General features: G+C 39.9%; 1 protein-coding gene across 4 annotated transcripts in view; it reads left to right on the top strand.

The window, feature by feature from the left end:
- Nucleotides 1–13,587, top strand: part of CADM1 (cell adhesion molecule 1) — a 373,189-nt gene that overhangs the window by 333,132 nt on the left and 26,470 nt on the right. For 3 of the 4 annotated variants that reach the window (XM_045836936.1, XM_045836920.1, XM_045836911.1), the window contains exons 7-8: nt 629–801; nt 5,207–5,284. In XM_045836936.1, coding sequence (XP_045692892.1) covers nt 629–801; nt 5,207–5,284 — 251 coding nt within the window. The remainder of the gene's footprint in view (nt 1–628; nt 802–5,206; nt 5,285–13,587) is intronic. The other variant, XM_045836928.1, reaches the window with a different exon arrangement.

Below are 13,587 nucleotides of genomic sequence, written 5' to 3'. Positions count from 1 at the left end.
AGTGTCTTCTTGGGTTGGAGGAGGGCAGGTTATGGATGAGCCTTGAGGCCAAAAGTGATCCCATCTTTCCAGAATGGGAAGAAGGGATTTTTCAAACAGCAAAGCCCAAAAGAAAGTGCTGTTCAGATGTAAAAGTGCATTTCTTTGTGTGAAACTTGAAATCCATTTAAATATCACAAGTGTCTTCTAAGCAAGTGTCTTGGTGTGTCAGTAGCCATCAGATTAATGCATGTATCACTAGCCAAGAATTCAGTTTTTCCCCTAATTAACGAGACGATTAACGGTGAGTGAGCTCAGTCCTGTCTGAGTTGGTGTAAAGCCACACAGCAGGGCGTAGCAATAGGGCATTGTTTGCTGATTTGCTGAAGATGAATTGGAAATAATGAGACTCCCATTTGTGGTGTGTTGAAAATTTTTCAACACCTGGTAATTTTCAAAGAAAATTACATTTCCAACAAATTTTTGGAGTCGTCACAGTTGTAATTCTGTGAACTTAAACCATCTCCAATGAGACCTCTTTAATTGTGTCACCCTGCATGTGATTCATTTCATGTGTGGGTGAGAAGTTTGACGCAGTCATCTTAGTGGAAATAATCATGCAACCTGTCTTTCTCCCCTTTCCTCACAGGCCTGTGATGGTGACTTGGGTGAGAGTCGATGATGAAATGCCTCAACATGCCGTACTGTCTGGGCCCAATCTGTTCATCAATAACCTGAACAAAACAGATAATGGTACCTATCGCTGTGAGGCCTCAAACATAGTGGGGAAAGCTCATTCGGATTACATGCTGTATGTATACGGTACGTGAGCCAGTCAAATGCTCTTCTGTTAGACTCACTCCCAAAGCTTTCGGTCAAGGTGAAAACCAAAAACCTGGTTGTTTCCTTCAAGAACTTAAAAGAAGCCTGGCCTGAGGTGAACCCAGTGACTCCAGTAGGAGGGCAGTGACTTTTCTTCTCTCCTGATCGTGGGATTTCCCACCAGATCACAGCCTCTGGTCATGCTGAGTAAGGACACTTGTCCTTAGGCACATGGTATGGAGATTATGTTAGAAATCATGACTGCAAAATTCACCCTTACCAATTAATGGTTTTACAGCTTACAAAGTTTATTCTGAGTGGTGTTTTCCTATGATACCTGGCTCAGCCTTTCTCCTGCTTTGATGAGCAGAATTATCCTATTTTCAGCATGAAGCTATTACAGGAAGTGTTTCAAGCCAGTAAATACTTGGTTATTGAAGCTGCTTATTGAAGCACATTATAAGGAATTTCATTCTCTAATCAACAAATACTTATTGAGCATCTGCTCTGTGCCAGAAATTATAACTTCTTTCCCATCTATATAAGATTATTGTCAATTTTGTGTATAGTGACTATCGTGTATTCACTTAAAGAGTATACTTCCTCTAGTCCTGTGAGGACAAATCGAGTCTCTTCTGTCCTGTCCAGGTGAAGTCTCTTGGTTAGTCTTATACCAGGAAAAATAGTCACAAACTGACATAACAGAATGAATAACAACAGGCATGAAAATTCAGTGTCTTAAAAATATATGAAAACGTGAGTGTGTTTCTTTCTTTGTGTTAGCAGTTTAACATGTACACATATAAACTACATGTCAAATATTTATTTCTACCATATTGTCTTAGAACCTGGCCACTTTTCTTATGAAGAAAATAAGAATCACATTTTTTATGAACTAGAAGCCTGCTGTATATACTGTACCTACATGGATATTAAAATATAATCTGTAGCCTATACCTGAGGGGTTTTTTTCCTTAGCACAATGCAAAATTAAAGGATCACATCTAATCACCTTACGAGTAGACTTCTGGGGTATGTTTTCTTGGCACACTGCCCATGTTGTCTGTGGTCTGCACATAATAGCATTAATTTTCCCCAGTATTTAAGGAGATCAAAGTAAAGGAAACGACTTTTCCATGTGGGTGTGAAGGGATGTCCCATTTTTAGTTGACAATCCACAGAGCTACCTCCATTCCTCAGACTGTTCCTGATCTGCCGACAGAAGGGGTGGAGGGTAAATGCCTCCCCCTGGCTTCTGCCTTCGTCCCTCTGCTGTCTGTGCATCAGTGTTTGAACCTCATTTGAGTCCCTGCAGTGCAGGTTTACAGACTTCCGTTCAACTCTTTTTATAAACTGCAGATTTCAAAAAGCAGTGGCAAATTTCCACCAATCTATTAAATGCTTCCTTGATTCAGAAGACTAAAATATCTACAAAAACAATGTTGTTTTACTCTATCTACTGTTCCTACACTCAAGATGAGAAACATTTTCTGGCTTTGATCGACAGCTATAGTTGAATAATTTGGGATACTAGCTTATGGCTAGTATTTATTGAGTGCTCACTTCGTCCCACACCCTGGGATGACTGACTGTTTTACATGCATGATCACTTCTGAACTCCACAGTAACATTATGAGGAAAGCATTGGCATCATCCTACTTTACAGATGATGAAATGAAGCTTAGAAAGATCACATAACTTGTCCAAGTTCACAAGGTTAACTAAGTCAGAGCCACGATACTTTGACTCCAAAGTCCACAGTGAAGTTTGTACCTTTCTTTGTAGTTCCTTTTGTTCTCACTGCTTTCCAGTAGAACAGTTCCCTCTAACATAAGAACTCTTTTGGAATTAACTCACTGGGCCAGGATGCATAATTTGAAAGTCAAGAAACATAGAGACCCACATTTTAGGTAAGTGCATCTACACACACATTACCTCCCCAACCCAAGCCTTATCCTTGACTAGGGATTTGCTAGATCTACGATATCCTCCCTCCCTCCCTTAATCTGTTCTCCTCACAAGCCTTGGAATGGCAGACTAGAATACAACCTGAGGTGTTGCTAGAATAAAATATTGTAGCAATTTGAGATGGTGAATAGATAAGCTGATTTACTATACTACTACATTAACTTTCAAAGTACATCATGAACTAAGAGTTAACATGCCTTTACAACATTTAATTCCCTGGAAGTAACTTTTATACCTCAAACCTAGCTGCTTCATGCTGAGCCCCAATCTGTTTTCTTCTTTTAGCCTTCGTGTGTCAGGCCCAGCTCATAAGCTCTAACACTGTATTTTTTTTAAATAGTGACCTCATATTGCTCTTATTGCTGGAAATGATCTGAGCATTGAGGTTTTACCTGTTAATAGAATCTAATTCATTTAGGCCACTTGAGCCAGATGTGAAGGACAGCATTTACCCTGGTAGTGATAAAAATAATTGGAAATGTGTGATTTTCACAAAATGAAAAAAAACTGGTGACCTGAAGTCTCTGGCCTCATTAGTCCGGTCCAGTCCTTGTTTATAATCATACTTTCACATCACCTTCAGGTCCTCTTTGATTCTGTTGTGGACATCACATATTTTGTGCCCATACTTTTATAGATGGGTACAGAAATAGCATTATAGTATATCAGGGGAAGTCTCCCAGGTACAGATGTTCCTTTCCAGTGATAAATATTGTAATTGAACCAGCACAGAAAAACCACATTAGCTGTCCACATGCTGTACAGCAGGCACCTCTCTGGGTACAGCTGAGGTGGGCACAGGAAGGAGCAGGGAGCCTTCAGTGCTCGGCCGGAGTGCCCTGCTGATGTGCGTCTGCACCTGCCCCTGCAGCAGGGGGCAGGCGCATCCAAATGGGCTGCCAGGTCACCAAATGCTTCCCCACTGTGGCCTCCTTGAGAAAGTGTCTAAGGAGCAAGACTGAACATGCTTCCTGCTCTTCTTAAAAGGTAGTTTGAAATTACTAATTTAATGATTTCTACTTCTTGGAGGAGAATGGGGCTTTTTATTTGTTTGTTTGTTTGTTTGTTTGTTTGTTTTTAACAGATTCTTTCTAGACGTGTGTGAGGCTGCTTTAAACAATAGCTTAAACTCCTTGTGCCCCCACCTTCAAAGAAGAATGTCTCCTGTATAATTTGCTATTGATTCACTATCAAATTTGTACATCTGTGTATGCATGAGAGAAGAATTCTGTGAGGGACGTTAAAACCTCAGATTATTGATCAATAATAGCAATCATTTCAAACAGACCTTACAACCAAGAATCAAGATAATGTTTTCATCAACTTTCAGGAAGTTGTACAAAACCCAAAAAAGATGCAGTATGTAATTAAAGTTTTGATGTATTAATTAGACAATCTGAGAGCTCACTTGGAGATAAAAGGACACCAGATGTGTCAGAGAGGGAAAAAAGATGATGTGCTTTAGATAAAATTTAAAATCAAAAGCCTTCAATCGTCTTATGCTCTATTATAGCAGAGTGATCGCTTAGTTCAAAGTCTTGCTGATAATTTAACACATGCGGTTTGATCATTTGGGCTTAGGCACTTTTTTTGTCTTTCATATTTGCCCTTCCCTTTTCCCCTAAATAATTTTTGTGATGATAGAAGAATATACAGTTATCAAACATCTGGCAGAGGACTCCCTTTGGGTCCCTGGCTTTGAGGGTCGAGTCTCATTCGCACTTAGCTCTCCTGTTTACAAGGTGGAAAATGCTCCTTCAGTTTTGTCATTGTTGTCCACTTAAGTGAAGCTTCTAACATGAGCAAAGGCAACTAGCTTATTAATATTGATAAGTTGTCAGATTTTATTGACTTTTAAAAAGTAAAATCTCCCATGCCTACAACTTGATATTTAGTGATGACATTCTCTCTCCTTTGCAAAGAAGTGCTCAGAGTATAGAAGTAGTGTTACTTCCTGCTGGGTGTACTGATGCAGCATAGTGAAGTTAACGGTTACGAGAGCACACTCATCCTCGGCCGATAGGAGCCATTTAGATCAAGCAGCACCATCTCTTCCTTCCTACCGTTTGTAAACGTGTAAAACGAAATGACAACCATCATACCCTCTTGGGTGCTGAGTTGGTTGAACCCCACCTTTGAGACTGGATTGGGGTGGGGTGTGTCACATGTTGGATTTTTCCTCCCTTCTCTGCTTCACATTTCTTCATCCCTAGTTCATTTCATTAATACAAATCTCTTTTCTTCTTTTCTTAGCTCTTCCAATTAAGGTTTTGGGATGTAATTAGAAGACATAAATCTTTGGGGGAAAACTTTTGGTTTTAAAGGGGGAAGTCATCAAACAAACATCTCAGTGTCCTCATGCCTTTGTTTTTTGTCATTACTGGTCATTGTTGTGTTCAGCATTGTGGGTTTGATTTTCCTTTTTTTTTCTATCCAGATCCCCCCACAACTATCCCTCCTCCCACAACAACCACCACCACCACCACCACCACCACCATCCTTACCATCATCACAGGTATGGTACCTTCATTACCATTGAAAATGTCCTGAATGTATATTGTCTTTCTGGTTTGTATAAAAAGAAGCCTAAAGTTCCCTTTAAATCCTTGGGATTTAATTGTTCCTTTATTTTGGAACTTCAAAGACTGTGTTCTTAGGTTGAATCTTAAGGACCTCAGAAAATCTTTAACATTCAAGCATTTAACAGCAGATCAAATATTTTGCAGCTTACCCACAAGAGAATTCTTTTTTAAGCATCACTATTCAAAGCAAAATGCTAGGAAAAATGGCAGTCTGGCTTATGCTAAGCCATGGTTGATGAAATGGTAAGTATTCTGGCTTTGGATCTTCTCCTTGTCTTAATTTCATCTCAATCCCTGTGAAGGAAAATACACACCCTTTTACATACCCGTGTGAGCTGTGTTCCTAAGTGCATTGTCATCCTTCCTGCCCCACAGAGCACATCCCACCCGTGTAAACTGCCTGGTCAGAGGGAGTCTCTGTCTTTTCCATGCTTGTACCCCTCGCTGTCCACAGTTAAACGTTGGAGGAGGGGAGAGACAGCCACAGCTGTTGTAATCTGTGGCTTTATCTCTTTGGCCTGTCTGAAACTCTTATTCAAAATGAGATTCGCTGTCTCTTATTTCTCACTATCACTGACAGAGGAGGTATATGCCATCCATCCACTTCCTGGACTCCAGTGGCTCTCATAGTGCTTGATGTTGCTTGCCCGGGAGCCTTGCAGTGCCCCCTGTCTGCCAAGGCAGGAAGGGTTGTGATTGCACCATGTCAACTAGACATGCAAGATTTCCTTAGGTAAGGCCTCTGCAACCCACTGTCGTCTCAGAAACGTAAAAGTAATTATTCTGTGAGAAAAAAGACACTCTTTTAAAAAGAACTTTGCTACTTCATTCTGTTGTCTGATGAGACTACAAGATCTCTGAGCCACATGCTCAGGTATACAGTCCTAACACTGGACTTTTCTTCAAAACACTGAATATTTTACTCATCATTCTTCGTGTATAAATTCTCTTTACCACCCTAGGTATGAAACCATCATTTAAGTTGACTTTCTGGAGACATTTTTAATTTTCACAGGAGTCAGTGAGATAGATATGATGGAAATTCAAAGTACTCAGTGAAAGAAAAGGCCTCGCCAGTTTATGAAATATAACAATAGATTGTCTAAACATAGTTTTCTTCACCTTTCTAACCATGCAGTGAAACACGGAGAACTTGAAGCCACTAGTAAGGACTTTTTTGAATGTTGTTTATAAAAACATCAGTGCCTTAATTTGAAATCATCTGAAAATCTGCCCTGACCGGTGTGGCTCAGTTGGTTGGGCATGCCCCCACAGCAAAAGGTTGTTGGTTCGATTCCCAGCCAGGGCACATGTCTAGGTTGTGTGTTTGGTCCCCAATGCAGGGGCACACGAGAGGCGACTGGTTGATGTTTCTCTCCCTTTCTTTCTATCTCCCTTCCTCTTTCTCTAAAACAAAATAAATACATACATTTAAAAAATTTTAATCTTCTGAAAATCCATCAATTTGTTTTTATGTCTCACTCTAAACTCAGCTCTATCGAAGCTCTTCCTACACTCTTGTCTTACCCACAAGAGAATTCTTGTCTGTGTGTATTTCTGTTTTAGCTTTTTTAAATTTCCTCTGCTTCTTAAGTAAACTTAGTTTGTTGATACAGTGAATAGATTCCTCCCACTTTTTGGATCATTGATTACATGCAGTAAAGACGTTCCTTTCTAACTCTGATTTCCAGAGCAACCATGCTATCAACTTTCCATCCTATGAATTAGGTTATTTACCTTTTATGATGTCTTACCTCTTGTCCAGGTTGTACACAAAATTGGGCTTGAGCTCGTTACCAGGTTTTTGTAAAGTCTCCTGTGAGCTGCCCTTTGGTTGTCAGTGTAAATTACACTGCCCTGTGCTCCACTGTCCTGCACGTAACCCCTTTAAAAGTGCCTGCAGTTGTCTGCTGTCATTGCAGATGCTGCCCAGGTGTGTGCCAGCCTTCGTTAGCTCTCACTGGAGGAGGACCTGTGTATGTCCTGCCAGGTTTACAGTTTAAGGCCATGGGGGCCTTACTCATACTGTACCAACACCACAGTTCTCTTTAACATGGAACACTTTTCATTTGTGGCGTCTCACTAGCTTAGGCTGTTTGTTGTTGTTGCTTTTACATCCTTTCTTAACGCTCCCTGTACTTCTCCCTGCTCACAATCAATCTCAGCAACCCGGCAGAGGTGCTTCAGTTCCCAACTGTAATCCTCACTCCAGACTACCGATAATCTTATGTCCTCAACCAGCTGTAAGTGCGTTATCAGTTCATACTGCAGAGACTTCGTTTAAGAGGAAATTTTGCAATTAAACAATGCTATATTTCTCTCCATAGCAAAGGTTCCTTTAACAGCCTTGTCCCGGCTTCTCTTTCTCTATGCTCCTGGCCTCTCATTTCAAGGTAATGTAAGATGATCTCATAGGTGCACTCCAGCCTCCTAACATTAACAGCTGAACCCTCTCTACACACAAAGTGCATTTGTGGTAATGAATCCCCAGATTCTCACTGGTACACCCAAGAGTAGTTAAGCTAAAATTTCCACTAAAACAACATTGTAGAATCAGTTGCCTTAATGGATGTGATCTTATAGTCTTACTGTGTCTTAACAGGCAGTCTTATATATATTTATCTTGCCCAGAAAGTGCACCTGTGGAATTTAACATTTGTTCCTTTCTTCAAACAGATTCAAGGTTATGGAGCTGAATGATTCTGTGTCCCATTTTAAAGGTCCCTGCTATCCCCTAGATTTAGATTGGTTCCTAGAAATTTTTCCAAACTAAAGCTTGACAAATGGATAGCTAAATTAATTTCCACTCTTCTTCTGTCTTGCACTGTTTGGTATATTACTACCACCATTAGCCTTAAGAGCTTCAACAGCTAAATCCAATGATAGTAACATAAAGCCTGAGCTTTAAAAAAAGAAGCAGCAGCCCACAGTCATCTCTTTCTTTTCTCCCAGTGACATACAGTAACTGAAACCCATTCCCCAGGTCAGAGTTTCATTACAAGAAAATGTACAAATGCAATAGAAAAATATTTTTAAACTCAAAAGGTCATAGTTGATTTCTGATTTCTCTGAAAGGAAGTATTCCATTGTTATATTTTATCTTCTGGAACCAGGATAATGGAATTGTTCCCCTTGTTAGGGAGGCAGATTGTCACTGAGTTTCCAGTCACTCAGCTCCCTCAAACCAGGTTAAAGCTTCATCTCAGAGACCCTGGAAAGAGAAGGATTGTAAACCCAGTCTGGCTTGAGGTTGCCCACTCAGAATCACAGACTCGATGGATGGAAGGAGCAGTGCATCTTTGTCTTCCTTCGTCCTGTGTGGAGTGGGTCTCCTGCATGCGAAGGGTAGCTTCATCTGCAGAAGAATTTCTGCAGGCTCCAGAGTACTGAAAGGAATATTTAGTGTCACTTGCCGTGTCAATATTGTTATGGCTTTACAAGCATAAAAGGCCATTAGTATCATTAGGATCTCCATCCAAGTTTTAAAAAACAAACAAACAAAAAAAACACCTGGGGGATAGAATTGGTAGCCATCAGAGCCTTAATGCGATTTGCTGTTAGATTCTTCTGTGTCTTGTTATCTTTCATGTACATTGATATCTTGACCATATATTTTTGTTTCAACTGTTGCTCTTGGAAGGACCCTGTTCCCCCTTTTTTAAAAGTCATGTCAAGTTGTCCCTGTGATTCCATTCATGAAGATATATGCTATAATATGGAAGAGCAAATTGCATGATTTAAATTGTCCCAGAGTCCTCTGTTAAAGTACAGAGACAGCCACCCATTACTGGGGTAAGAATATTTCATGAAGATTCCTCTCAGAGACCAGAATCAAAGGAAAACCTACTGCCATGGAGGACAGGAGAGCATATTTTGTTTTGAACTTTCTTTGAAGTCAGTTGATTTTGTGTATTAGGTGTACATAGAATTACCTGTTTCTGTGTTTGATGGTAGCTTTTGCCCTGTCTGCCAGTTTGATCAAACTTTTCCTTTAATCATCTTAGGAAAACATGTTGTGCTTCCTTCCCTAGTTAATGTGGACATTGTGTTGTTTCCATCTGGTTGCACCCTGAGTTAGATGCTTGCTGAGGAGTAGTGCAGAAGACACTTAGGACTCAATCTACACCCTTAGCGGCATGCATTCAGGCCAGGGGGAGTTCAGCCTGCAGGTCACACTACATGTGTGACTGCCATAAATTAAAAGTTAAAACAACCTTAGATTAAGAAATGAATAACTATAGGGCCAAGTTCAGAAACACATTCAAAAATCCTTTCACAAGAATGAAGTAGGTCCTTTCTAAAGTACTCTTTTTAAAGTACATATCCAATTAAGTATTTGTTTGTTTGTTTCTTGAAAAAGAAAATGGTGAAGTTTTTCTTATTGGTATCTAAGAACTCAAAACCCAGTTTACCTTGGAGACAGTGAGTCCCACCCTCAAGTTCACATTATTATTTTGGCTGTAATAGTCTAATATCATAAGCTTTTTGTGTATAATATAGATCAGATCACATAAATAAAGAAAATGAGTACAGCCCTTGTCCTTCAGTAATATTTGTAGAACATGCCAAGTTGGGGAAATACAACACCATGGCACATGTTTTCAGGTTCTTAAATACGAAAGAAAGAAGTGCACCTGAGGTTAAGACTGACTGTCCAGCATGGCCATTTATATCACAGCAGAAAGCTTTCTTCCGCATAGAGCTATTTTGCTCTCCAGGGTCTTGGCTACTGACTCTTACTCTGTGCAACTGATATTTGCATGATGCGAGGGGGTTATGCTTGTCTGCTTTTAGGGATGCATTCAACAAATATCAAGCACCCATAGTATATATAGCACTATGCTAGTGCCTATGGAGCTAGAAAATTCCTTTAACCCCTTAAAATACTGTTGAGGGAAGACTAGGTTATATATGTTGGAACTCAATAGCAGGAGATGCTGTGTAGTTCAGGCTGATTCAGTGGCATAGGCAGAAGCCAGAGGGGAGCATCAGAGGGGAAGTAGAATTTGGTTTGTGCCACCAAAGAGTGGAAAACTGTGACTGACAAAGGATGGCATGGGCCACCTCCCTTGCCTTTCAGGACCTCAGGGATGAGCTTCTACTCTATAATTATCCCAATGAGTTCCTGAGTCTCCTTTCCCAAAGCAGTGATTCTCATCCAAGGGCAAGTATAACATACCACACCTTCCAGTGCCCCCTCAACCTCACCCCAGAGTGGTCTGGGAGTGTCTGGAGACAGTTTTGGTTGTCACAACTGGGACCACTGGGGATACTAATGGCATCTAATGGACAGAGGCCAGGGATGCTGCCAATCATCCTGTAATGCACAGGACAGACTCCACCAGAGAGAAGTGTCTGGCCCCAATTGCTGAGATTGAAAAATCCCTCCCTAAAGGGAACCAGACTTGAGTCATCCAGGGACCTTGGTGGCAGTCTCATTCTGGGAAGTGAGAAGTCAGAAAGAAAGAACATGACTGGCAAGAGGTGGGCAGAGGGGTGGCAGAATAAGAAAAGAAAGCATGGCATTTTGGAAATTAAGCCTGAAGGCCTAACTTAACTTCAAGCACTTAACTCCGACGTGTGTGAGTTTTGTGTGTTTATGTTCCAGGCATATAGTAACCATCGGTTTCTAGAAAAGACTCATCTTTCATCCTAAGATGTTTACTAAATTGCCTTTTCTCTGAAATTGGCATCTACTCCAATCTACTCCATTAAGACGGTTTTTCATTCACTATGTATTGAACACTTATTGAGTGTTACTGATATGCCAGTATGCCTGATGACAAGAATATTATTAGGACACTAGTAAGTACGCATGAGCAGCCTTTTATATAATAAGCCACTTTTCAGGTTCTGCCCCCAAAATACATGACCAAAGTGTCTTTCAAAGTGTCTTAAGTGCATGCATTTTTATTTTGCTGATGATTTTAAACCTGTTTCAAACAGCATCATAGCCAGTTTTTGATATATGAGGGAATAGAAGAAATTAGCATACTATAATGATGAAGCTCATCTGATTCTGCATTTTTTTACAAAAAGGAATGAGAGATGGAAAGTGAGTGAGATTTTTTTCTAATGCTTCTATCATAATTTCCACACTTTTTTGCTGCTTGTTTGAAAGTAATTCAAGAGATAAAGACCTGACATTCTTCCATACTAAAGATTTATCAACAATGCAAAACAAAATATCATAAATATGGGTTTTTCAGGATTAGAAAGTGATAGTTGGAGCTATCTTGGTAGTGGGAAATAAGGACCTGGCAAGAAGGACCCAACCTCCAGTGTCTAAGTGTCTAACACAAGATGAGTACTCATGGCTGCAGCCACTTCCCTCTCCCACCGCCACGCTCCTCACAGCACCTTCTTCTTCCCCTCAGCCTCCCTGTGCCTTGCCCCTGTCTTCCACCAGCATTCACACCAACATGACATAGGAATTGTTTTCCTTGTTCAGTGAAACCACAGTACAGATTCCTATTGTTTTCAGAACATCTGCTTTTCAGAGGAAAAGATCTCAGGAGCACAGCAGCACTAGTGAACAATTCTGAAGAAGCTTTTAACAAAACTTCAAGTTGCTTAACCAAAAAAATCCCGCTGTTCTGCAGCATACTGTCTCTTCGCTCAAAGGCGAGAGAACATTTAAGAGGTAAGAGCTTTCTTATATAGCTCTCCGATTTGGGCCTCTTAGCTTCGGTTCTGTTCCTATCCACTTCTCCCACCCCTGAGAAATGGGAGTTTAATTAAAGCACAACAAAGATGGAAAGAAAGTTAACTGGGAAACCAGTAGAAAGTAAATTCCAAAGTTTAATTTTCCAGCACGTGTTTTCACTTACAACAGATTTCAAAGAAGTCAAAATAAATAAATAAACAAAAGGGAAAAACTGTATTTAATATATATTGGCCAGCACAGCACAACTATGAGAATAAAATTATGAGGGAAATTCCTTGCCTGTCCTAGAGCCTCGATTTAAAGCAGCTCCGTACCACAAACTGAAAGGGAATTCAATTAAGAAAACCCATTGGCTCCTTATTAACTTTAGTTAAGAAAATAAATGGGGGAAAAGTATATTAAAATACGCCCAGGCTGCTTGGTATGTTTTCATTTAAGCTTATGACAATCAAAATGGGAGAATTTAAACTCTTTACAATTAAGCTCTGCTTTCGAGCAGATTGGGTTCTCTGGGTTACTAAACTGTGCATTTTTAAATGTACATCCTGCTCACATACACCCCAAAATGCAGTCTTGCAGTGAATCTGTGCACTGCAAAGCAGGAGCACCACAGAGCAATTGGAGAAGAAAATGTATTTCAGGTTGTGAATTTAATTTTGTTCTAGGATTTTCATTTTCATTATGGCACCCGTTGTGTTTGAGACCATGGCCTAATTTATGGATTAGTTCTAAACCCCCGGTCTGTCACACTCAACGAACAAGTCTAAGTTGGAGCGGATCCATATGAAAGGATTAGAATGTGCCACGGTGGAGTTCGCACATGACTGTTTCAACTAAATATTGCCCAGCTGCTGCTCAGGCAGTCAGTCATTTGTTTTTTCTACTTGGTTAAATGGCTAGTATCTCTAATCTCACACATTGTCAGGGCTTTTTCATTTTGTAAATAACATGAAATATTCAAGATAGAGTCCCATAAACTGTTTGCAGGTCTGGGAGACTAAGAAATAAAGTCAGTATTTAGTGAAATGCACATCTTTCAAATAGCAGTGTGCAAGGCCCACCCTTGGACACCTTGTTTGATTACACTCACAAAACAGCAAGAGACAGTAACTATTTTTTTTACTTTATTTTTTCTTTGAGACAGTAACTATTAAGAATGTACACACTCAGGGGGATAAATGATAATGAAAAAATACAATAAAAAATAAATTTAAAATATACATACCAAAAAAATAAAAAAGAATGTACACACTGGGTCTTTAAGAACATGGTATTATCTTGTGTTGACCATATAAAATAAATGTACAATAAATTTGTCCTCATTGTAACTAAAATTAATATAGAGACAATAGCTCAACAAAGTCTTTTTAATTTTTAACCCTGCACTATCATAAGTCCATCTCAACTTTCTGTAACCTATTCTCATAGGCCTAGCTCAAAGATGGTTCGTTAAAGGCAGCAACAAGGTCATTGAAAAAGCCTTTGTTAGGGCAATAGGCACTCTCATTTTTCAGCATTTATAACTTGTGTTATACTATGCGATAGTAAGTTGTGGAAACTTACTATCTG

The sequence above is a fragment of the Phyllostomus hastatus genome, unplaced genomic scaffold, assembly GCF_019186645.2.
Source record: "Phyllostomus hastatus isolate PE091 unplaced genomic scaffold, TTU_PhHast_1.1 phas_contig_113, whole genome shotgun sequence".
NCBI classification, from domain to species: Eukaryota; Metazoa; Chordata; class Mammalia; order Chiroptera; family Phyllostomidae; genus Phyllostomus; species Phyllostomus hastatus.
The sequence above is the reverse complement of the archived record's forward strand: the minus strand, read 5'-3'. Positions and strand labels throughout refer to the sequence as shown.